At 40.3% G+C, this 23,197-nt stretch overlaps 1 protein-coding gene across 5 annotated transcripts in view; it reads left to right on the forward strand.

Annotated features, from left to right (window-relative positions):
• The window catches only part of DST (dystonin), a 289,395-nt gene that overhangs the window by 127,767 nt on the left and 138,431 nt on the right, over window positions 1-23,197 (forward strand). For all 5 annotated transcript variants that reach the window (XM_054179938.1, XM_054179939.1, XM_054179940.1 and 2 more), the window contains 11 exons: window positions 1,207-1,373; window positions 16,586-16,698; window positions 16,831-16,937; window positions 17,508-17,627; window positions 17,962-18,057; window positions 18,137-18,264; window positions 20,818-20,911; window positions 21,239-21,393; window positions 22,221-22,683; window positions 22,770-22,898; window positions 23,085-23,162. In XM_054179938.1, coding sequence (XP_054035913.1) covers window positions 1,207-1,373; window positions 16,586-16,698; window positions 16,831-16,937; window positions 17,508-17,627; window positions 17,962-18,057; window positions 18,137-18,264; window positions 20,818-20,911; window positions 21,239-21,393; window positions 22,221-22,683; window positions 22,770-22,898; window positions 23,085-23,162 — 1,650 coding nt within the window. The remainder of the gene's footprint in view (window positions 1-1,206; window positions 1,374-16,585; window positions 16,699-16,830; window positions 16,938-17,507; window positions 17,628-17,961; window positions 18,058-18,136; window positions 18,265-20,817; window positions 20,912-21,238; window positions 21,394-22,220; window positions 22,684-22,769; window positions 22,899-23,084; window positions 23,163-23,197) is intronic.

The raw sequence follows: 23,197 nt of genomic DNA on the forward strand, positions 1-23,197 counted from the left end.
CTCAAGCACCTGCTTCATAGCCAAAGTCATCTGTGGACAAAGCTCCCCTGAGCCCTGGTTTGAGGCTTGCTCCAAACCCCATGATGCTGAGCGTGGGCTTGTACAGCATGACCTTTCCTCATGGCATGTTTGATGTCCACTCACAAATCTCATCATTGTCTTAAGACTTCTTGCCTCTGTGCAGAGACCTCAGCCTGCTTTTTTGTAGTCCCTAAGCACATGGGCCCTTAGCTGACAAGGTTCCTGGTACCTGTGTTCTTGGTGTTCTTCATAGTAACTTACTGTATTATCTGATGTTTGGATAAGTGGTCATTCAGAAGAAAGACAACATCTGATCACACTTGCTTTGTCAAAGCCATTGTCTTCTGCTTTTGTCTTGCAGTTCAGCTTTATATTGAGTACAATTTTTATAACATGAGATACAATCAATATTTGTGTAAATTAGGGTCTACTTCATATTAATGCACTGGTAGGTTTCTAAGCACATGGTCTGAACTTCATTAGGGGAGAATTGGATGTACAAGAAAGTAGTACTTGTATGCAAAATTCCCAATGCTTTTATGTATTCCCTGTCATGAAGCTGTTAATACCTGTGTAATCCAAACCCAAGCCTTCTCTATCAGGAAAAATGTTTATCGTTAATCTTCCAGTACTTTCTAAAATGCTTCTCAGAAAATGTTGTTCTAGAATCATTATTATCAGTTTTCACTGTGAATGACAGTTTTGTGGCTGAATTCCAGAACAGAATATATTATAAATTAACATGTTTTAAGAGAGGAGCATTATAACTAAATGAAGTATGAATAACAGAAATAGGGTCTTGTATAGGTGTGACTGTATACATTGACATACAATTATATATCATGTGCAGTAGGTAAAATAGATTGCTATTCACATTTTCAGCATCAAATACACAGTTAAACAGTTTTCATTATGTAATAGTATTATACTGTCCCTAGAAATGAGGAGGCTTGGAACTGCCAAACTGAAGAAAATTGTGTGTTATGAATTTCCTGTTTCATACTGAAGACAATAAGGATGCATAAGGATAAGGCATGAAAGAACACGAATACAGTGCATAAATAAATATCCTATTTGTGTATACAGAGATCAGAGAGAAAATTCTCCAGATTGCTACTGTGGTCACCTGCAATATTTTAAAATTATTGTGGGTTAGATGTAATATTTACATTAACTCTGTTTTAGATATCTGATATCCATGTTACTGGAGAGTCAGAAGACATGTCTGCTAAAGAGAGACTGCTCCTGTGGTCACAGCAGACAACTGAGGGCTACGCTGGAATACGTTGTGAAAATTTCACTACCTGCTGGCGCGATGGGAGATTATTTAATGCCATCATTCACAAATACAGGTAAGTGCTTCATTTGTTCTCTTGGAAAAGGTTAATGGCACCATTTTAATGGATGTAGACAGAGGGCTCTGTGGTTTATGCCTATCCTAGCACTGCAGGTTTGGAGATGACACTGGCTCTTCCAGGGCAATTCCTTGCTTTTTGCAGCCAAAGGATGCTGCATTAGCTCCTGCATGTCCCCATTTTCTCAGAAGGGAATCCTATACTTCTCTCATGGGGTACCTCCACACTGCAGCAAAGAATATCCCTGGGTTCAGTTTTAGCCAGACTCTCTTTTTATCATCCTGACATTTATATATAGGCAGCATAGATGGAGGACTGATCACCAAAGTGCAAACCTGCACTACTGGTGAAAGCCATGAACTGCTGCATGACCTGGGATACCCATATTCCTCTATGACTTTACAGTGGCCTTGGAGCCTAGAGCTTCTTTGGTGTTTCTGCTTGGAGCGCTCTGAGATGTGTCTCTTGTAAGATAGTGGTATGTTCTTACAGAAGAGAATGGCTGACTCAAATGTTTAGTCTGAGAAAGGAATTGTGCTACTCTGTGCTTTGTGACTGCACTTGTACAAAGTTAGGTATTGGTAGACCCATTGGTGGCTGTGGCTAGAAGCTAAAGGATGTACTATGTATGTTAACTTGAAATACAGCTGAGTATGTCTACTGATGAGAGGATTTCTAATTCCAGATTGTAAATAAAAGCAGATCTCTCTTGATAAAGCTGACCTTGGAATCAAAGCTCATCAGAGGCACATGGTCTTAAGATATTTACTGTGCTCTGGGTTCCCTCTTGGTTGGTGACATCTCTCTGGCTTTGTACATTTTTTGGTTCCTGTTGTTGAATAAAGAAGTTTATGCCTTAGAGGACAGCACAAGAGTATTCTGGCCAAAGTAGTGTGAACTGACTTGTCCCTCACTGCGCAAGGCTTGCACCTTTCTGTTTTGTTACAGCATGTATAGTTTGTGCTGGATGCCCTGGGGCATATCAGAGAAGTTTGAGGGTATGTGCTTGGTATGTACCAGAGCAGAGACAAATTTGGTATGTTTTAATGCAGCACCAGGGAATAGACCCTGAGCAGGTTATTCTGTTCTTGGGTTTCCTCTTGTGGGAGCATTTGGCTCACCACAGAAAGAAGCCTAGGCAGAGGCAACCTTGCATATGGTACGGGGACTAAGACACTAAAGTAGGATGGGAGATGAGTCAAGCAGATGGAGACTTTTCCTCACAGGCTGTGTAGAGAGACTGTAAGCCTTACATATAGTGGAGAGCTCTGAGTCCTAGAGAAGTTATCTGTGGCAGTGCCTAACTTCATGGTACAAGGAAACTCTGTCTGAATCAATGAGGTCTTTTTGTGATGATGCTTCTGTTCTGGCTAGCCAGTCAGGGAAGAGGCACATGCCAGCAAAAAAGTCTTCTTTTAGTAACATTGGCAAGACAAAAGGAAATAGCTGGCAAAAGACTAGGCTATTTCTCTTCAGGACAGAGCAGCCAAAAGAATTAAAATAGCACAGGAAAGTATTTGGAAAAATAAACAATTTGTAATACACAGAGTGTGAAGTGGGAAAAAGGGAAGGAACTTAATGAGGTGGAATAATGGAAAATATTTCCCAGAGCTTCCTCAGAGCCTTATAGGACTTATATAGAGCAGTGTGGCCTTTACAGCTCAGCAGCTGGTAGTTGTAGTGCAGATTCAGTTAATAAATTATGTAAAACTTCTGTAAAAAATTCTGTCCTCTGGCTGTGTGAATGTTAAGGCTTTGGGACATCACTGAGTACCTGCAGCTGCTTTGCTGGAACAGTATTTCTGGCAGCATTCTGAATTTCATTCACAGTGCTTTAGCAGGGAAGCACAGGCACCTTTGACATGAGTGCATTGCACAGAGCAGATGATTCAGTGGCTAAGGAGCTAAGTGCCCATTTTGTGTGCTTCTGTGCCAGTTTCCATTTAGCTTATCCTCTTCCTAACTTCTCCACCTAAGGATTCTGTGTCCTTCCCAGGAACATTTACCATCCTTATATTGATGTCTTCTTTCTGTGAGAGAGTACAGATTCTTGGCCTCACTCTTGCTGATTAAATCCATGAGATTATTCCACTGGTTTCAGTAAGCTGTGTTTTTTTCCCTTTGCCTTTTTATACCATGAAAACAGAGATAATAATTTCCGGCTATTGCTCACAAGGCAGGAATGGTCTTCCCAAACATTCGTCTGATATTTTTAACCGCAGTGTTTTTCTCCAGAGAGCTCATTTCAAGCATGGTTTGTGTTTTGAGCAATAAGTAGGTTGAACACTAAAAAGTATGTGCATTTCTGGCAGTGATTCTCCATGCATTTTGTTGCCTTTTTTAGTAGCTCTCATTTTGTGCCTGACAGGTGGTCTCAGGATCTAGGCTGAGCATCTTGTGGATGCAGCTGGCTGGTGCACCCCAGCAGGGTGGATGACCAGAGTTGCCTGCTCTGGTGGCAGTGTGATTGTACTGTGGTGCTGCTACTGCAGAGCACTCCTGTGGGTGCATGTCTGTCAGTTGCTGTGAAGCATGGCAGCCTCTCCTGTGCCCAGTATGCTGTGCTGGCTGGAGATAACCTCTCTTTACAAAAGCACTGTGCACCCAGTGTCAGGAGGAGTATCTTGCTCTCTGTGAGTGGGAATGAGCCTCTTCAGTAGAATCACAGAAATGTTCAGATTGAAAAAGACCCTCAGGATCACCAAGTCCAACTGATTACTCTACAAAGTTCAACCCTAAACCATATCCCCAAGCACCATATCCAAACAACCTTTAAGCACGTCCAGGATTGGTGACTCAGCCACCTCCCTGGGCAGCACATTTCAGTGCCTGACCACTCTTTCCGTGAAAAAAAATTTCCTAATGTCCAGTCTAAACCTACCCAGTTGCAGCTTGAGGCTGCTCCCTCTTGTTCTATTACTGATTACCTGTGAGAAGAGACCAGCACCAACCTTTTCACAGTGTCCTTTCAGGTAGCTGTAGAGAGCGATAAGGTCTCCCCTCAGCCTTCTGTTTTTCAAACTAAACAGCCCCAGCTCCTTAAGTTGCTCTCCATAAGACTTATTCTCCAGGCCCATCACCTGCTTCATTGCCCTCCTCTGCACTCGCTCCAGCACCTTAACATCTCTCTTGTGTTGAAGTGCCCAAAACTGAACACAATACTCGAAGTGTCACCTCCCTACTTGTGCTGGACACAGCATTTCTAATACAAGCCAGGATGCCATCGGCCTTCTTGACCACCTGGGGAAGGATGCAGGGGCATGACTGCCAACCCTGGAAGTGATTTAAATGAGCCCAGACCTAATTTTAGGGGGACAACATTTAGTTCTATGACAGTAATAACCAGAAGGCTTAGAAATACCCAGATGTGTTACTGGTATTTAGAATTTCAGTTGTACCAAGTGACCTTATGCTGTGCATTGGATGGAGAGCACAGGCTTACCCGGTGTGGTTCCATATAGAGGACCCATCAGGGCAGGGCCTGACAGTCAGGGCCCATCCTACCACCCTAGCCAGCAGCAGGGCAGCTGGGGGGCACCGGGGCAGCCTCAGCATCAGGTGCCTGCTTGGGGTGGGCTGAGACTGGGCCTGTGACTTGGGCTCACAGGTAGGCTGCACCACTGCAGGGGCCATAACTTAGTTGGGACCAGAGGTGAGAAGACCAGCAGCTCCAGAGGAGAGGAAACACACTGTCTGTGAGCTAAACATGATCACAGACAGGAAAATCCTGTGCTCACAGCCCTGACACCATGGCTAGTGAAGTCTTTCCTGGATGCACCATTGAGAACACAGAGCTGTGCAGGTCCGACAGGATGTTTAGAGTCAGCTGTGAGACATGGAGATGTCACTGTCCAGTTCTAGGTCATGGAGAACTGGAATGGCAGCTTACAATTACCTCCTTTCCTGGCATATGCATTTTTTGAAATATACAAGCACACACCAGCTTCAAGAGTTTAGGAAACTGTTGAAGCTGTGGAGGGCTGGGTGAAGAGCTGTGCTGTGAATCAGCTGCTAGTGGGCAGGGAGCTTCTCCCCTCAGTGGGGCTGACAGCCCACTGGCTCTGAACAGCAGGCAAGGATTGTTTTATTGGGGATTCCAGTAGCATTCTCCATTGTTTTCTGTCCTGGTGCACACCAGCTAGGATTTCTGATCCAGGAATGCTGCATGAATTTGCTGTGGCTCCTTGCTCCCCACAAGGTGCATGGGAGAGAAGCTGGGTAAGGCTGACGTTCCCTCTTGACTAACTCTGGTACTTGCTGCAGCAACTCAGTGGTGATCAACAGGCTGGTGTGTGGGGGCTGGGTGACCAAGGTTCCCTCCATCTCCCTGCCCTGCTGGCAGTGCTCTGCTTCCAGTGCCAAGCCTGGGGACGTGGGCAACATGCAGGCGCCAGATCACAAACACTGAGTCAGTCACCTGCTCTCCTGTTTTCTTTCCTCTCAAGCAACAAGGGTTAGATTGTCAAGAGATTTTCATGAGGGCCTTCACAGGCTGTCTCTGTTACTGCTGTTAAGAGTATGAAGTGAGTTTCCAGAGGTTTTTAAATTAAGGAATGTAATTTTTATGAATGACAGAAATGAGAAAATTGTTGAGGTGCTTGGATACATATGCAACCTGATTTTATTTCTTCCTTCAGATATAGGAAAATGTAATCTGTTTTCACATGAGAAGGTTGCTTTTCAGCAGTTACCACTTGTCCGTGTTTAAAAGGCTATGATTGAACTTTTGAAGAATATATAAACATTCCATTTTAAAACATCCTGTAGATAGTTAAATTCCTGGGAAATGAAGAGAGCTCCATACTGGGCTCAAGAACTGCCTCATGGCGCTCTATTGCAGGCATCAGATTTTCCTTTTCATGCTGTTACTCTTACATGGAAAGTCCAAACAGAATTATAAAATTAAAAAGTCACTTTTAATACTGAATGTTGCCAGGTTTGTTAATTGTGCGACTGCTTATGAGCCTCCACACCTTTCTTCAGATCCGTGATCAGTGATTAGTGAAAGCTACAGATATGCCCAGGAGATTTGAGACTACTCTGTATGTCTCATCTCTTATGTAATTGGTTTTTTACAGCTTAATTTTCCTTTGAAGGCGTGTTATTTCCTTCAATATGTTGTGTTGGAACAAATCTGACTTCAGGCAGTTTCAAAAGTACGTGATGTTCCTTTCATACCATCATACGTAGCAAAAACCTGTGAGCCAGGCTTCAAAGTTTTAGAGGCTGTCTTTAATCAGCATGTAATGCCCAGCTTTTCCTGGAGATACTGCTGTCTACACACTAGGGTCTTCGTCTTGCAGCTCTATCTCCTCATGCATTTCTAGTCACCAGACTGTGTTTTAGGTAAATGCTCTTGATTGGTGTTTTTCATTTACTTATGCCTTTTACCCAAGAAGAAGAAACACTATTTAATAATGGGATACAGTTCTAAAAAACAATATTTTTAAAAGTTGGTACTGAAAGAGAATGGAAGATTCTCTTCTTTTATTAGGAGCTGCATGCCAGATTTGAGCTAGTAGTCTAAATTACAGATCTGCATTACACTTTGCAGATATGTTTATTTTAAATCAAAGCAAATTAAAAACCATGAAGTTATACTGCAGTAGCAAGCTGGGGTTTCTTTCCTCACACTGCCCTGGGCCTTTGGTACATGAGGGCTACAGGCAATTTCCATTCAGAAGTATCTGGAAATGGAATTTAAGAAATAGCAGAATGGCACCTATGGCTTCTTTGCTAAGAACAGTGGCTACTGATACAGAACAGTTCATTATACCTTCTGAAGGAAACAAGTAAACTATGGAGGATAGGGGAAAAGAATTAACATTGGACATACATGGTTTTTGTAAAGGTGTGTGCACTCCTTTCTGCACTTTATTTTTGTAGTACTATAGTTTTTATAATAGATAATTTGTCTTTTAGCATTTACTAAAGTCATTCCAGCAGGAGCAATGTGTTCTTGTGTAACTAGTTAATAGCATTTAATGAGCAGCCCCACTGGAACCTGTAGGTTGAAAAATTGTGCCTGTTGAGGAGGCATTGCAAGCTCAGCTCCCAGGAAGAGCTATGTTTGTACAATTCTAGTCTCAGATGTTAGATCTGTTCTAGCAAGTGGAGTGGTTCCAGCCCATGCCCTCTGACCCTGTAGATAAGCGGTACAGCAAGGCTTCTGTCTGTGTGGCTGAACTCCTCCTCCATCTCTCAGACAGGCTGCAGCCTCTTGAGGGCAGTACTGGGTCAGTGTTGTCCCTGGAACTGGGCTCACATGTTGCCTGGAAGAGGGTGCATTTGGCAATGGCCATGGTCATGCTAAGGGGAGCAATAAAAGAGTTGTGGGCCCTTGATCTGGTCTTCTGTGCACTTTCAGTATATATGTGTGCAGTTACGTTTGGACTTATGGGTGAATTTCAGCAACCATACTCATTAGGAAAAAAGGTAGATAAACTGTCCATCAGCAGACTGGCAAACAAGCAGGACTCCAGTATACACATTAAGGGTTTGAGACCAGGAAACAAGTGAGGTTATTTCATATAGTGCTAAACCATGACTTGCTGAGACCACATGAAAACAAGTTCTCTACAAATTTTAAAACCACCTAACAAGAATGATCAAACATTAGAAATGCTGCAGAGAGGAGAAGTGGTGATAGAGTTCAAGGGGGTGCATTCTGAGTACATTTGAAGAAAAATGTGTTTTACTGTGTTGTTAAAGGCATGTGGAGATTTGATCCAAGGGAGCTCCATAAATGCTAGATGAAAAAGTGAAACACATTTTTCAGGGTCACAAAGCTTTTCTTTTGAAATATTACTACAAAAACTCTGTATGCCTTAAGAGTTACTAAGTGCGTATTTTTCAGAGTGAGGTATAGCAGGGAGCACACTGGATTCCTGCATGCCAAATGACTGTTCTGCTTTAGAGCAAGCTGTTTCAGCCTTACCCAGGAGGATTTGCCATGTATGTATAGCTAGTTGAACAGTAAGCTCATGACTGGCAGTGCATGTGGCATCCCTCTGCTGTTAAAACCTGTTGCAGCTGATCAGGTACTGACATGAATACATTCCTCAACCGGAGGGATGGTGATGCCTCGATTTGCAGTAACACGTTGACCACCCTTGGGAACGAATGAGAAAGAAACTAAATATTACACAGTGTCAAGCCTTAAAATGCTAGAGGATGTGTTCGAAATAAAGACATCATTTGAGTGTGCTAGTTGTGGCTTGATGTTTTGTGACTTGTAATTTATGGTTACCCAGCTTTAACAAAATGTGAGTTTGGTTGCATTGCCTTCCTCTCCTCTCCCCCTGCCCCGCATTGTTCAGAAGCATGGTTTTTATTGTTTTCAACAGTTTTTGTTATGAAGGAGAAATGACCTTCACATCACAAATTGGCAATTTGGGAAAAGATAAGCAGCCTTTAGGAGGATTAAAAATATTGACAAGCGGATGCGCTTTTGATGTTACTTGCCCGAGTACTCATGCACATATAAACTAATGGGTTTAGAAATAGCAACTAACTTCAGCTGTAGTTTAATTGAATGCATTCAGAAAAATGCTGTGGTAAATGCTGTATTAAAATAGTACTGGAAGCAGGCTTGCAATTTTAACATATTGTGTTGTGGTTGGTGGTTATCCCTAGATGGAAGACTTCCAGGCAATTTGGTTAAAATCCTCTGTATGTTGTGCTGGATCCTACTCCTAAGTAGCAGCTGAATGAGAGTTAACAATTCACTTTTTGTAGTAACTGAGAGGAAAAAAAACAACAACTGGGATGAAATCAAAACCTTTGCTGAGGCCAAATGGAAGTAAAGCAAAAGTAAAGGTTTGAATTGAAAGGCTAGGTTTTTAAGTTCAGGTTTCATGTGTCTCTTCCTCTTTGATTGGTAAAGACCAGGAAACTTTTGTCAAGAAGGGTATGGTGTCTGAACAGTGTTGGCATATGTACCCATGATAAATAGGACAGGGAGAGGTCTTGGTCTTCTAACAGTGCCCTTTGCAGATTTGTGGCACATGGAGAACAGGCTGTCTCCAAGGGCAGATGAAACCTTTGGGAAATCTTTTGAACTTGTTGTGGTAGAATGTACCAAGTTATTCTTCCCTCTTGGTAACTACATGGAATGTTGCTGTGAAGCTGGTGTGTCAGTCACTGCTGAGATCTTCCAGCAGTTTTCTCAGGCAGAACACAAAAAACCCCATTTGGTTGGTTTTCTTCATTGTGTTTTTGATATTCAGACTCTCCAAGGAGAGGTCCAGTATTTATGGTTATTTCTGTAGAGTGCACAGTACAGGTTGGGGTTTGCAAAATCACAGAATGTTAGGGCTGGAAGGGACCTCAAAAGATCATCTAGTCCAACTCCCCTGCCAGAGCAGGGTCACCTACACCAGGTCACACAGGAATGCATCCAGGTGGGTTTTGAATATCTCCAGAGAGGGAGACTCCACAACCCCGCTAGGCAGCCTGTTCCAATGTTCTTTCACCCTCACAGTGAAAAATCTTTTTCTCATGTTTACATGGAACTCCTATGCCTCAACTTCCACCCCTTGTCCTGTCATTGGATATCACTGAGAAGAATCTGACTGCATCCTCTTGGCTCTCACCCTTTACATATTTATAAACATTAATGAGGTCACCCCTTAGTCTCCTCTTCTCCAAACTGAAGAGACCCAGCTCCCTCAGTCTCTTCTTGGAAAGAAGATGTTCCACTCCCTTAGTAAATTTTGTGGCTCTGTGATGGGCTCTTTCAAGCAGCTCTCTGTCCTTGAACTGAGCGGCCCAGAACTGAACGCAATATTCCAGATGGGGCCTCACAAGGGCAGAGTAGAGGGGGAGGAGAACTTCTCTCAACCTACTAACCACACCTCTTCCTAATACACTCCAGAATGGCATTCACTGCCTTGGCCACAAGAGCACATTGCTGGCTCATGGTCAACTTTCCATCACTAGGACCCCCAGGTCCTTTTCCCTTTCACTGCTCTCCAACAGGTCAGTCTCCAACCTATACTGATCCGTGGGGTTGTCCTTCCCCAGATGTAAGACTCTTCAATTGCCCTTGTTGAATTTCATTAAATTTCTCCCTGCCCAACTCCCCAGCCTGTCTACATCTCACTGAATGGCAGCACAACCTTCCCTTGTGTCAGCCACTCCACCCGGTTTTGTCTCGTCAGCAAACTTGCCGACAGTGCACTCTGATCCTTCATCCAGGTCTCTGATGAATAGAGGTTAGCGTTGTAAGCCTTGTTTCAATTTCAATTTTAGCATAAGCAAAAAATTGGCAGTTACTATCCCATTACCAGTCTTGTAATGACAAAAACATCTAAAATCTGGTTTTAAAGCTGGTGAAAGGGCAGACTGAAACCCTTCCTCATTTCATTTGTGTGTATCCTGAGCTTGAAATCTACATAGCGAGCTTACTGCCAAGTTGTAATTAGAGTTCATTAGGCATGGCTAAAGCTGAACTCAATATTTAACTAATAGGTCTTTGAGGATACAATGCCTCAATTGTGTCTTTATCTAAATCAATTGGTATAGCAAGTTACAGGTAAAGTTTTGCTGTGCTAACAAAGGTGGGACAGGAAGGTTCAGTAGTTTATTAAACACAGTGCTTATTGAATCAAGGGCATGCATGACAGAAGAAATGATCTTAATTATCCGTGTTAGGAGCTAAATTAATAAATTAGGACACTGGAGTTGTTGGTGTTTTGTTTGGGTTGGTTCGGGTTTTTTATTGTTGGTTTGTTTATTTAGTACAGCTGAAACGTTCATTATTTTTCTCTTGAAAATATACCATGTTGGCATGTCTTAAGAAGAGACAGGAAATATATCTGTAAATAGTGTGCCCCTGTTACAGATATTCCAGTTCACTGTCACTTGCAATATTATTTCAGAATTAACCATTGTACATGAACATGTATATGAAAAATTGAGAGAGATACACAAAAGAGAGCTGAAGAGTTCAAGTTACATGAGAATTTGTCAGCTCTTGAGGAAATAAAAAGGCATGATTGTTCATCTTTAGAGAGGCACTGAGTGAAATCTACAGGGGCACATAAAATGAGTAGTACAGGCATTCCTGTCCTACTGACACAAGAGAAGACAAAATCAGAGTCTACAAGTCCTAATGATCATGTGTAATACATTAGCACAGTATGTTATTGAGACTGGGGACCTGTGGATCTTGAGAAAAGAATTTGCCACATCCTTGAACAAACATGCAGAGCTGCATTCAGCAGCATGCTTTTTGATTTGTCACTGCTGTAAAGATAAAACTTTCCTATAATAACAGTTTTCACCTGGAAAACTGTTTGCATTTTCCCTGCATTCAGAAGCATTACTTCAGTAATAACTTGCTCTTAGTCTTGTTCAAAAGAGCTTGACATAGATTTGTACCTGACATGGAGACATATAAGCTGATGTAAATATTATTTAATATTTTTGAAACTCTCTTAAGGGATTGATTAAATACTAGGCATTATTATGTATTAGATTAAATAGTAAATAGATTTTGTTTCATCATTTTACTCATAGAGTTCTGGGAAAGGACCAGGAGAAACATGATAGGAGTGATAGAACTAAAATTTCTGTCTTGCATGGATTTTTGCTATTTTCTAATTAATTTCCTTGCAATCTTTCTGATACTAACCAAAATCTCTAGTGTAGATTATAATGTATTTCTTATGCTCTGAAATAAATGTTGGATCCTATCTGAGAAGTGCTATTCTTGTATTTATTTTACATTTATTTTATGGCTATGTATGGTGGCAAGGACTTTAATTTGTTTCAGTAGTCCTCCTATCCCTGAAAGATGCATGAGTCTTTCTGGCACCTTTCCAGTTGCCTATGAATAATAAAGCAAAGAGTTTGTTTCATTTTTATAGGCATTTTCTAATTACAGCAGTGGAAAAGTTAAGTGTATTATAGTGATGTCTACACTTTGCATCGTCAGTCGTGTTTTCACTAAGAGCTCTGCTTGAAACTCCCTATATTAATATTTCTGCTCAATAGAAGCCTAGAAGGAAATATCCTTTTAATATCAAGTATTACTCATGCAGTATCCAGAGTTTTGAGTGAAACAGAGTTGTGCAAATTAAACAGCTTAGATGGTTCATGTGAGTAACTTCAGCTTTGTCAGTAAAACAGTATTTTCATGAGGAGTTCTACTTTGTTGTATGTACATTTTAATGAAGTTAATCATTGCTTTAACTGGGCAGCTGTCACCTGGGAGCAGTGAAGAGAAGGATGTGGCTTCTTCATCATTGTCTGGGAAAATAAAAGTTCTGTTAAAATATATTTTTCCACATCAAAATAACAAATTCCCTTCAGATCTAACCTTTTGTCTTAATGGACAAATGTTATAGCTGCCAGTTTGGATACTGAACCAGTTTACTAAGTATTTGGTTTGGGCTATGGGAAAATCTGCATGTGCCTAATGTTACTTATTATGCACAACTCTTTGCTTCCAAGAGGAGCCTTTGCAGAGAAGAAAGCTTGCATTTGATACATGCAACTTGCATTATATAAACAACTTCACTTCTTCATGCTGTCCTGCAGGTATTATTCACTTGTGTCTTTATGATGCTAGGTATTTGTTACCTTGAATCAATCATAATTTAGTTGCTCCCTAGTTGAAATACTATTATTCAAACCCTGTTTTTTTCCTCGCTTCTGATACAAACTGTGTGTGGCAGTTTAAAGCTGATGGCTAAGAAATTTTCCCCAGATTGAGTAGAAAGTGGTAGAATGTGAATGTGGTAAGGTCTAAATAATTGCATTGGTCTGATAACGAACATAAAGTTAGTTGTTGTATAACTTTTTCTCCTTCCGTCTTCTTCACTCTAGCAGATACTAGTTGGTGCTTTTGCTTGGCTGTTGCTGACCTGGGCTGTATTCTTGTTAAGACAAAGTACTAACAAGCTACTTTCTGCTTTTCTCCTCTTTCTTTTTCCCTTATCCAGGAGGGGAAGAGGGGGAAGCTGTTGGTAGCCCCCCTCGTTTTATCCACTCTGTTTCATATTTGTATATTTTAGTGTGCTTGCAAATACAGCTTCATTTGCTTTCACTGAGCTAGTCTGGCAATTTTATTTGGGGGGGGGGGGGGGGTGGTGGTGGTGGGGGTGTTAATTTCAACCCACCACACTGTGTCAAACTACTGACACTTGCACTAAGATTTCAATAGGCAGGCACCTTCCAGTCTTATTATAACTTGGAATGATTAATAACTCACTGTGTAGAAGCCAAAGCTTTTGACTTAGGTGTGGCAGCAGCAGAATCATCTCCTTTGTGTGGAATGTTCCAGTTCAGCTGGTGTTTGGGATGTTTATATGTGTTTTGATGGCAAAGCCCCAAACCGCTGAATAATCTGCCATAAGATGACTCACAGTATTATGACAAAAGGTGGAGTCATTGTCTTTTACTTAAAGTGCATTTAATTTAATTTCTTCTTGAAAAGAAGTGTAAATCCCCTTACTAGTGCAATGCAAATGGATACAATTGTTGTGCTTGACAGATTGCTTCTACAAAACTCATACATTTTCTCTGTAGCCTTAAAAATTAAAATACCTGCTGTGATGGATGATGCTTTTACATCTAGCGTTTATGTCAACTAAGACCATTAAATAAGTACTTATTAGAAGGATGCTCTTCACAGCTGAAATTTACACATTTAGGAATTCGGAATTCAAAGGAGAAATTAAATACTAAAGATACTGGAAATTATTTGGGAGCATTTGTAGTACAGCTCCACAAGCATCATTGTGCACAATCCGTGCTCATTAATAACAGATTTCCTTAGTTCTTAGAGAAGGATGGTGATCAGTGATCACAGCACTAAGATCTGTGTGTGCATGCTCAAATGCGAATTTTCATGTACCCAATTAGTGGGCAGGGACCTCTGCAAGCTTACAGCAGATAAAATCGACCTTTATTGAAAACTGTGAGAAAAGACAAGCAAAAGGAGCATGGCTTTCCTGAGCCATGTTTTTCAGATTAATTTTTATGCATCTAAAAAAAGTCTTTTACTGAACTCTGGGAGCTAAGCTCCTTTTCCTGTGGCTTTTCAGTGTGTCCCTCTACTATTTGGGAGGAGGAAACGTTGTTGTGCAGAGGGTGGAGGACCCTATAGGGGTCCTCTAGGTTGTTATGCTATGTGTTAAGTGGGCAATTAACTGAAAATAGCAATATTCATTGCAAATTTCCCTGGGTCTTAAAGGGGGAACTGGAATAACCTTATGCTGCTATGAGTTGCCAGGGATGGGAAAGTATGTTTAAAAGGTGGGGGAGGCATATCACAGAGTGGGTTCTTCTTCCACTGCAGGGTTGACGCCGTAGCACCAATGTAAAATGATGTATTTTGCAACAGCAGTTGGTTTCATTGATTTGTTACCTGTATTGCAGTGAGAAAAACCTTACCTCCTCTTCATCCAAATGATGGCATTATTGTAAGGAGATGATGTCATGTCATGTCTCTGTGACTTGAAGCCCCCTTTTATGGGAACAGAGAAGGCTTTGAATAAGCTTGTCCTTTCTTGTTTTGAGAGTTGGCAATTGAACAGTGAGTGTAGGTGATTCTCAGCCCATTTTTATCGAGTGTGAAAAAATGTAAAAAAGGCAGGTGAGAAAAAAGCCAAACCAGCAGTGTACACTTACAGAAACTTGCATCTCATGTCAAAACTGCCGTAGAAGCAGTCTTTATTAATCGTACTGTCTCCATTATTGTGGGTGAAAGAGGAAACTTGAAGTACTTCGTTTCCTTTTCTAGTACTGTCTTTTATTTTGCTTGGATTTTGTGTGCTGCTAAGAGCAACTACTGAGCTTGGTTTCCTTTCATTGTTTTCTTCGCACTGAAATTCAGAGAATAGCATGAGCTGGATCATGCTCCCACTAAGCCTATGGGAGGTGGAAAGTCCCACTGGTTTATGAGGATTGTGTTTCTCTTTGCACCACTTAAGTTTTATTATTAATTAAATGTTCTTTCAAGAAATAACAGGTGCAGCATTGTCATCTGTCTTGTGGGTTTCTTTAGCGGATTTACAATTCATAGTTCATTAAAAGACAACCTTGTACTGAGTTTCCCAAAGTTAGTACCATTTTGGAGTGTTGCCAAATGAAATGTTATTATTCCTTTTGAACAATGTGGTAATTATTGCTGTTACTTCTCTCTGTTGCAATTCTTTAAAGCTTCTGCAAGGAGAAACAAAATGGTTTCTCTAGATACAAAAATGAGACTTTTTTTCTTAATTTATTTTTCTTTGGGTTTTGTCTTCTAGAATTTTTTTCAGTGTGTGATTTTTCAGTAGCAAATATTTCAGACTCTTGAGTTTTTGCTCAGCATCTTTGAAATTCACCTCTGCCTTTTAGTAGTTATTGCTAAGACAGTTCCTGGTGTGTCAGACAGTAACAGGCTGTGTCCTGAAACTGCAAAATCTGAAAGCCAAACACCACATAACAAACCTAAGGGAGAATATTAATTTAGAAGTTTTACATTAATTTAAAACATTAGTGATACTGGCACAGAATAATACTTTGGGGGCTTAAAGATGTTTATAGGTAAGATAGGCTTAAGACCAACATTCCATTAAAATGAGTGTTGTGACTGGCAGTGTTGTTTAGCAGGATGAAGGTGTGAAGGTGTAAGCACATGGGGCTGAGGGTTATCTACAGACGAACCGGCAACAGTGTTTCTCTGAAAGCAGAGCTTCAAGGCAGTTTGAACAAGACTTCTTTAAAGCCCAGTAGGAATACTTCTCTTCCAGGTTTAAGTAACATTTTTATGACTGAACTTGTTTCTGTATGGATTCTGGCATGAGCTAAAGAGACAAAATTACTGCAAACTTGTAAACTGTAGAAGTGGACTTCCTCAAGTAAATTAATCCTAAGAGAAAAGGGAATTTCATTTCCTTAAGGGCAGTGGAAAGGACAGGGTACAGTAATACAGAGTCAGTGCACACCAATAAAGGTGCATAAGAAAAGATTGCTGTATAATGGATGGCCAGAAACTTGAGCTTGTAGATAAAGAACTGACAGTGTTGCAGTTGTCTGCTGCTTGTGTTTATCACTTAGCACTGACCCTCAGCTTGTTCACACAATTTTAACAAAACCCTGTTTTCATGAGAACTTTGTTGCTGTATCCTCTGTGCTCTGGGTTTGCCTTACTGATACAGCAGTGGTTTAGAACTGGTGCAGAGTTGTAATGAAGTGTTACTGTTTTCATTTGACAGGCCGGACCTGATAGACATGAATAGTGTTGCTGTTCAAAGCAACCATGCAAATTTAGAGCACGCTTTTTTTGTAGCAGAAAAACTTGGTGTTGCTCGACTTCTGGATCCTGAAGGTAAGAGAGCTGCAACGGGCTTTGTTACAACCCCCTAGCACTGAAGTAAAATCCAAACTGCCTGCAGGTTGTAGCATGTTTGTGGGCAATCTTACACCTACATGATAAAGCATTGTGCTCTCTTGGTTATAGATGTTGATGTTTCCTCACCTGATGAGAAGTCAGTAATAACTTACGTGTCATCACTTTATGATGCATTTCCCAAAGTACCAGAAGGTGGTGAAGGCATCAGTGCAAATGTAAGTAGGAGAAAAATACCTGTGCAGTATGTGAATTTCGTTGCTACAATTCTTGATTTCAGCTCCAAAATGTTAGCTGGATCTTTTATAGGACTGCTGTCACACTTTTCCTTGGCATGATTTTCTATGAGGCTTGAGGTTTTCTGTGAGGGCTGAGATTTTGGAGGCCTAGCAGCTACTTCATGTTCAATTCATGAAAACACTTGTGCAGAACATAACTAAAACCATTATACCCTAGACTAGAGAAAGATAAGTGTCTTAAGTTCTTAATTTTCAGCCATAGACCTGTCTGGGAGGCACCTCAGTGCCTCTCCGATTCTTATGAATTTTTAGTGTATTAAACAGGAAAATTCTGTATTTTCAGGGGAATTACTGAGACCAAAACTGAAGAGTGAAATCATCTATGTGGAAGGTTTAAGAGAGTTGTAATGAGCAAATAGACAGTTTCAGAATTGCAGGGTTTAGAAATCCCTGTTCTATGTGTGTGAACACCTCATACTTCAAAGACAAAGCAAAACGTGCTCTCAGATGCAGTTCTTCTGATCTGTAACCTGGATTGTCCTTTCATAGGATGTTGAAGTCAAATGGGTTGAATATCAGAATATGGTGAACTACCTCATGCAGTGGATCAGACACCATGTCACGATCATGTCTGACAGAACATTTCCCAACAATCCTGTGGAACTGAAGGTGCGGTGTAGTGTCTTAAATCCTAGTTGGAATGGCAATTTATCTTACTGACTCAAAGGATGCTTGACCAAATGAAGTGCTTGTTAAGTTACATGATGATATCAGCTGTATAATGGTGTAATTCTTAACCTTTCCAAAGTACAATAAATACATTACTAATGTATGAGCAATCAGAGCAAATATCTAGCTTGTTACTGATTAATTTATTTTTTTGTAGAACTCAAGTAGAACAGTGTAAGAATGTAAGCTTATGAAGAGTATTAGGAGGGAGTTTAGAGAGCAAGGTTATATTCACTGTAAGTTAAAGTTAATGGTGGCTTTTATGTTTCTGCAGGCACTTTATAATCAATATTTACAGTTTAAAGAAAGAGAAATTCCACCAAAGGAAACAGATAAATCAAAAATTAAACATCTATATAAACTGCTGGAGGTAGGTTTTAACATGCATTGAAAGGTATAGAAATTCCCTATCTATGGCTTAAAATAACAAACGTGTATGTATTTTTAAGGTGTGGATAGAATTTGGACGCATCAAACTTCCTCAAGGCTATCATCCAAATGATATAGAAAAAGAATGGGGAAAGCTTATTATTGCCATGCTGGAAAGAGAGAAGACCCTTCGACCTGAAGTGGAGAGGTACAGTAGTGAATGGAAGCTTAACACATATTTTCTGTTTTTTTAACCCATATTGAAAATTGTAAATGTCTTCTTCCATGACAACATCCACATTATTTTTCTAGTTCAAGGCCTGAAGTTGTGCACCTACTTCATGGAAGCAGGTTCAGATGGAAATAAACTCAGGTCATGATGAATAGTACTTGTGCCTCAGATCATCAAAGAACTTAAATATAACTGCCTTCTTTGTGAAGTTAGTGAGAGCTAGGTTCATACCACTTTGCTGTCTCATTTGGACTTTATCTATTAATTAAAGATTTCCATTCACTAATTTAACCCCCCCACTTTTTATTTAACTCCTATGTTTGGGCTTCTACCTGCAGATAAGTGTAGACACCTAAGTCTGGAATCATTCTACTTAATATTAAGCATCCAATGGAGATACTTAAGATCTAAATCACTTTATGGAATCCTGGCATGGGGTGACAGTAGAGTGATCACTCTCTCTGTTTTATGTACCTAAAATTAGGTGTGAAGAGTCAAGACTGTTGTGTAGAAAGTCCTCCGAAAGACAGATTTTAGTCAGAAAAGATCCCCAGAGCAGTCAGAGTTGGAATAAATATGCGTTATGCTTACAAAAGCAAGAGCGGGACTGAAATAGCGCATTCAATGGGAGGTGTTGATCCACAGCATCCTGCTGCAAAAGACTATCCTGTAGAGGAATACAAAGTAATCCCCACCATGCTGAGCAGGACACTGTAAAGCAGTGAAAGAAATACAGCCTACTAGATCCTGCAGCGTAACCTGTCCTGACCTGCCAAAACTGAAGTCGGTGCTTGCCTTCACTGAAAGGAATTCTATTCATTCTTGCAGAAAGCTGGATTATCTTTGTTGATTAAGTGTATAAATGACATCAGTTTATTTCTTTTCCTACCAGATGTACTGGTAATTTTATTCAGAGCACAGTTAAACAACCATAAACTTAAACTCTTTCCCATATTTCAGGATTGATAAAATCACTTAAGTGAGAGATTGCATGTTGATGGTCACTATCTGTAAAATTAGAGAGGAAAGTGAAGTGATTTTAGCTTAGTGATCAAGTTGAAGTTGTCAGTGGATCTGGACACAAGAACTCGATTCATGTTTGTTATATTCAGTCATTAGTGCATCTCACTAACATGAGGTGTTGATACAGCTCCTGGGATGGGATTTAGTTGTGGCAAGAATGTGACACCCCTAATACTGAAAGCACTAAAATTTTGTCAGCAAGTCTGGTGAATACATTTGAAAGTATCAATACACATAGGCAATGTGTGGCCAGATTTGTGCATGGGATCAAAATTAAAACGATGTCAGTCAGAAGAATGCCAAACCCAGCTCTAGTTTGCAAAACTAGCAGTTTGGTGTTACTGCAGGAGTGTGTGTATGCCTTTGCCTTCTTCAGAAACATACTCATCTCATGGTGTGAGTGTTGTTTTTCAGGAGATCATAAAAACAAAAGATGAAATACTGAAAAAAAATTACCCCTAACCCAAATTCTGAGTTACTATGTAACCTTAAGGGCAGTGATCAGATTTTTCCTGCTTGTTTTGTAGTCAAAACAGCAAGAAGCAATTAGCTCTGAACGTCAAAGATGTTGAAGAAGACAGATAAATGGGAAAGGGCAATTAGAGATCATGCATGCTTGGACAGTGGAGCAATGATGGTGGGTCGAATGGTGTGCAGGTGTCCCAGATTATATTATTATGAGATGATGAACCACTGTAGTCCCTCAGTTCTACTGTGCAGTTCCATTTGAAGGAAAGGGAGTCACCTCAACCTGAAGGTGTTTTGTACCATACTGTGGAGTGTGGATTTTTCACTTCACTTCTTTTTGAAACTTTTTATTGGCAAGGCTCAGAAACACCACAAGGACTTCTTTAACTTCTTACTTGGCTTATAGACATTTAGTGACACTTACATAAAATATTTGGCATGGTGTTCCCTAGAGACACCCTCCTGTTGCTGCCTTGTCTGTACTTGCAAAGCTTTAAGGCCAGGCAGGGAAGCCAAAAGCAAGGTAGTGTACATAGCCTCAGGTAAAATCCTTTGAAGAGCTGGCAGAATATTAATTGCTGGTTTTTGAATACATGTACCGAAGCCTTTTTAAAGGAGGAGAGATGAGTGTTCAAAACCAGTAGTGAAATTTCATCCCTAGAAGCTGTACATTTTGTGGGAGCTGTGTTTCTTCTTTTCATTGTTCACCAAACAGCCAGAAGGACCCTGCTCTGGATGTAAAAATGAATAGCAGTAGTTACAGCTATCATAGCAGTGATTCGCTATTTACCAACAGTACTAGTGCTCGGACCAGTGTTGACTCTAATGAGAATTTCCTTTCTGTTAATTGTGGTCCCACACTGATTAAATCTTGTATAAGCTTTGGTAATGGCACCTTAGAAGGACACAGGTAAGTTGTATGTGTTTGTTCTTCAAATTAGATGCAGTTTGTTTGTTTAATTGTTTTTAAAGTCATGCAACATGTATAGGAAACATAAATAACAATACTTTTTTTTTTAATGCTCTGGCATCACCTAGGTTGGAGATACTGCAGCAGATTGCAAACAGAATTCAGCGAGACAGCCAGAGCTGTGAGAGCAAACTAATACTTGCCCGGAACGCTCTGCAGTCTGTAAGTCATACTTATATGTGTTCATGAACTTACTGCATGGAATGGGTATTTTCAATAAAATAATTTTTGGGGATTTTTGAGTGCATACTTAATAGCTGCTACTTTTACACTACATGGTAGTGTTATTTTTAATGTAATGCTTCTTCAGGAAAATGCCAAAAATTACCTGGAATGAGTTCAGTTATATTTTGTTAAATTTCTGTTAGTAGTTAGATAAGTGTGTCACAATTGTTTCAATAGCAGAAGATTGTTTTGTTTTGTTTTGTTTTTAAATCATTTCTATTTGGTTTAGCTGCAGGGCTTAATGGCTTTCTCTTATTTATTCAGGATGCTAAACGATTAGAGTCAGGGCTTCAGTTCCAACACGAAGCAGAGGTAGCTGGGTTTCTTCTTGAATCTGAGAACCTTCTCCGCCAGCAAGTGGTTGATGCCCAAATTCTTATTGATGGAAAATACTACCAGGCAGACCAGCTTGTGCAAAGGTACTTTGCAGTGTTTTTATATGAATAAACAAATGCCCCAAATATGGATACTTCAGTGGACAGCATTTCCAAATCTTTATGGATAAACTTCTCAATCTGTCAGTGGGTGCTGAAATTAATATTAGCAGATATGCTGGTGGGTACATGGCTCCATAAATGTTGTTGGAGATGAGGCATTCTTTGTCCTCATTTGTGAAAGTTTTGTGGTTCACCAGGATACAACTGTAATGTTCACTAAGTATCTGAATGTAAACATCTTACCTGCCTTTTTTTTCCCATGTAAAATGCATTTGTTCTCAAAATGGAGGTGAGATTTTTGGTGATAGCTGTAGGTGTCTAAACTGGTGATAAATAGAGTAATATTAGTTTCTATGTGGCAGTTTGTGTGGTCCTGGTAGACAGATGTATTTAAACAGCATAATTTGATTTTTATGAAGAAGTGGCTCCAAAGTTGTTCAGAATTTGCCCTGGACTGAGTGAAATCAAGCATGTAACAGGTCCTTGACAGTGAATTGTGTTCGATCTACTGCAATGTGTAGTATCTCTTGAGATTTCCACGTTGCTGATCATTCCCTGGAATTGTGTATGGTGCAGGCTGGTGCTCACACCATGCTGGTTTTCTGGTTGTTCCCCAATTTCTTCATCCATTCTTTGTATTTATAAAAGTACAAGCTGACATACCCTACACTTCCTGGTATAAATGCTTATTTGTAAATACCAAGTACAACTGAAGTGCAAGAGGTCATGTGAATTCATACTACTATTCAGTTCAGGATGATAAATTTTAAGCATTCAGTGACATAATTTTTTATTTATGTGTTTAATAGGTTTGCAAAACTTCGTGATGAGCTGGTGGCCATACGGACCGAATGTGCTGCTGTGTACAACAAGGGGCATGCACTGACAACAGAGCAGACAAAGCTTATGATATCAGGAATAACCGAAAGCTTAAACTCAGGATTTACAACAAACCTAACCCCTGAATTAAATGCTGCAATGACCCAAGGTTTAACACCCACTTTGGCTTCTTCCAGCTTGACATCTGATCTTTCATCAGGTCTTACTTCCAGACTAACCCCAACCGTCACTCCCGCTTACACACCAGGCGTCCCACCACGGTTAATTCAAAGCTATGTGACAGGAGTAGACAGTGGCAATCTGCAAACACTCAAACTGATGCAAATCAGGAAACCTCTCATGAAATCAGCTTTTGTGGATCAGAATTTAACAGAAGAAGAGGTGAACATGAAATTTGTCCAGGACCTATTGAACTGGGTAGAAGAAATGCAGGTAGCAATCTTTATGGAAAATGTCCATTTCTAATAGTTAGTCATGATCTACAAGGAGTAAACCTAACTCTTCCTTCCTTTTGTAAGGTGCAGCTCGATCGAGCAGAATGGGGTTCAGATTTACCAAGCGTTGAAAGCCATTTGGAAAATCACAAAAACGTCCATAAAGCTATTGAAGAATTTGAATCCAGCCTTAAAGAAGCTAAAATCAGTGAGGTAAAGCATCACATTCTTTATTGTTTTGGTTACTCTGTTACTGGGTGACCCTTAAACTAATGCTTCATTTTAGAACTCTGTTTGGTTTCATAGTCTTCTGATGTCTTATACTTGTGAAGTCATGAGACCTAATGGTTTAACCGTCTATACTTACTGTTGTCTTTTGTTGTCATGCTCACAATACAGATCCAAATGACTGCCCCTCTTAAACTCAGCTATGCAGAAAAATTGCACAAACTGGAGAGTCAGTATTCAAAACTCTTGGTGAGTGAGTTATACATCTTTGATGTTCAGCTTTC

The sequence above is a fragment of the Dryobates pubescens genome, chromosome 3, assembly GCF_014839835.1.
Source record: "Dryobates pubescens isolate bDryPub1 chromosome 3, bDryPub1.pri, whole genome shotgun sequence".
NCBI classification, from domain to species: Eukaryota; Metazoa; Chordata; class Aves; order Piciformes; family Picidae; genus Dryobates; species Dryobates pubescens.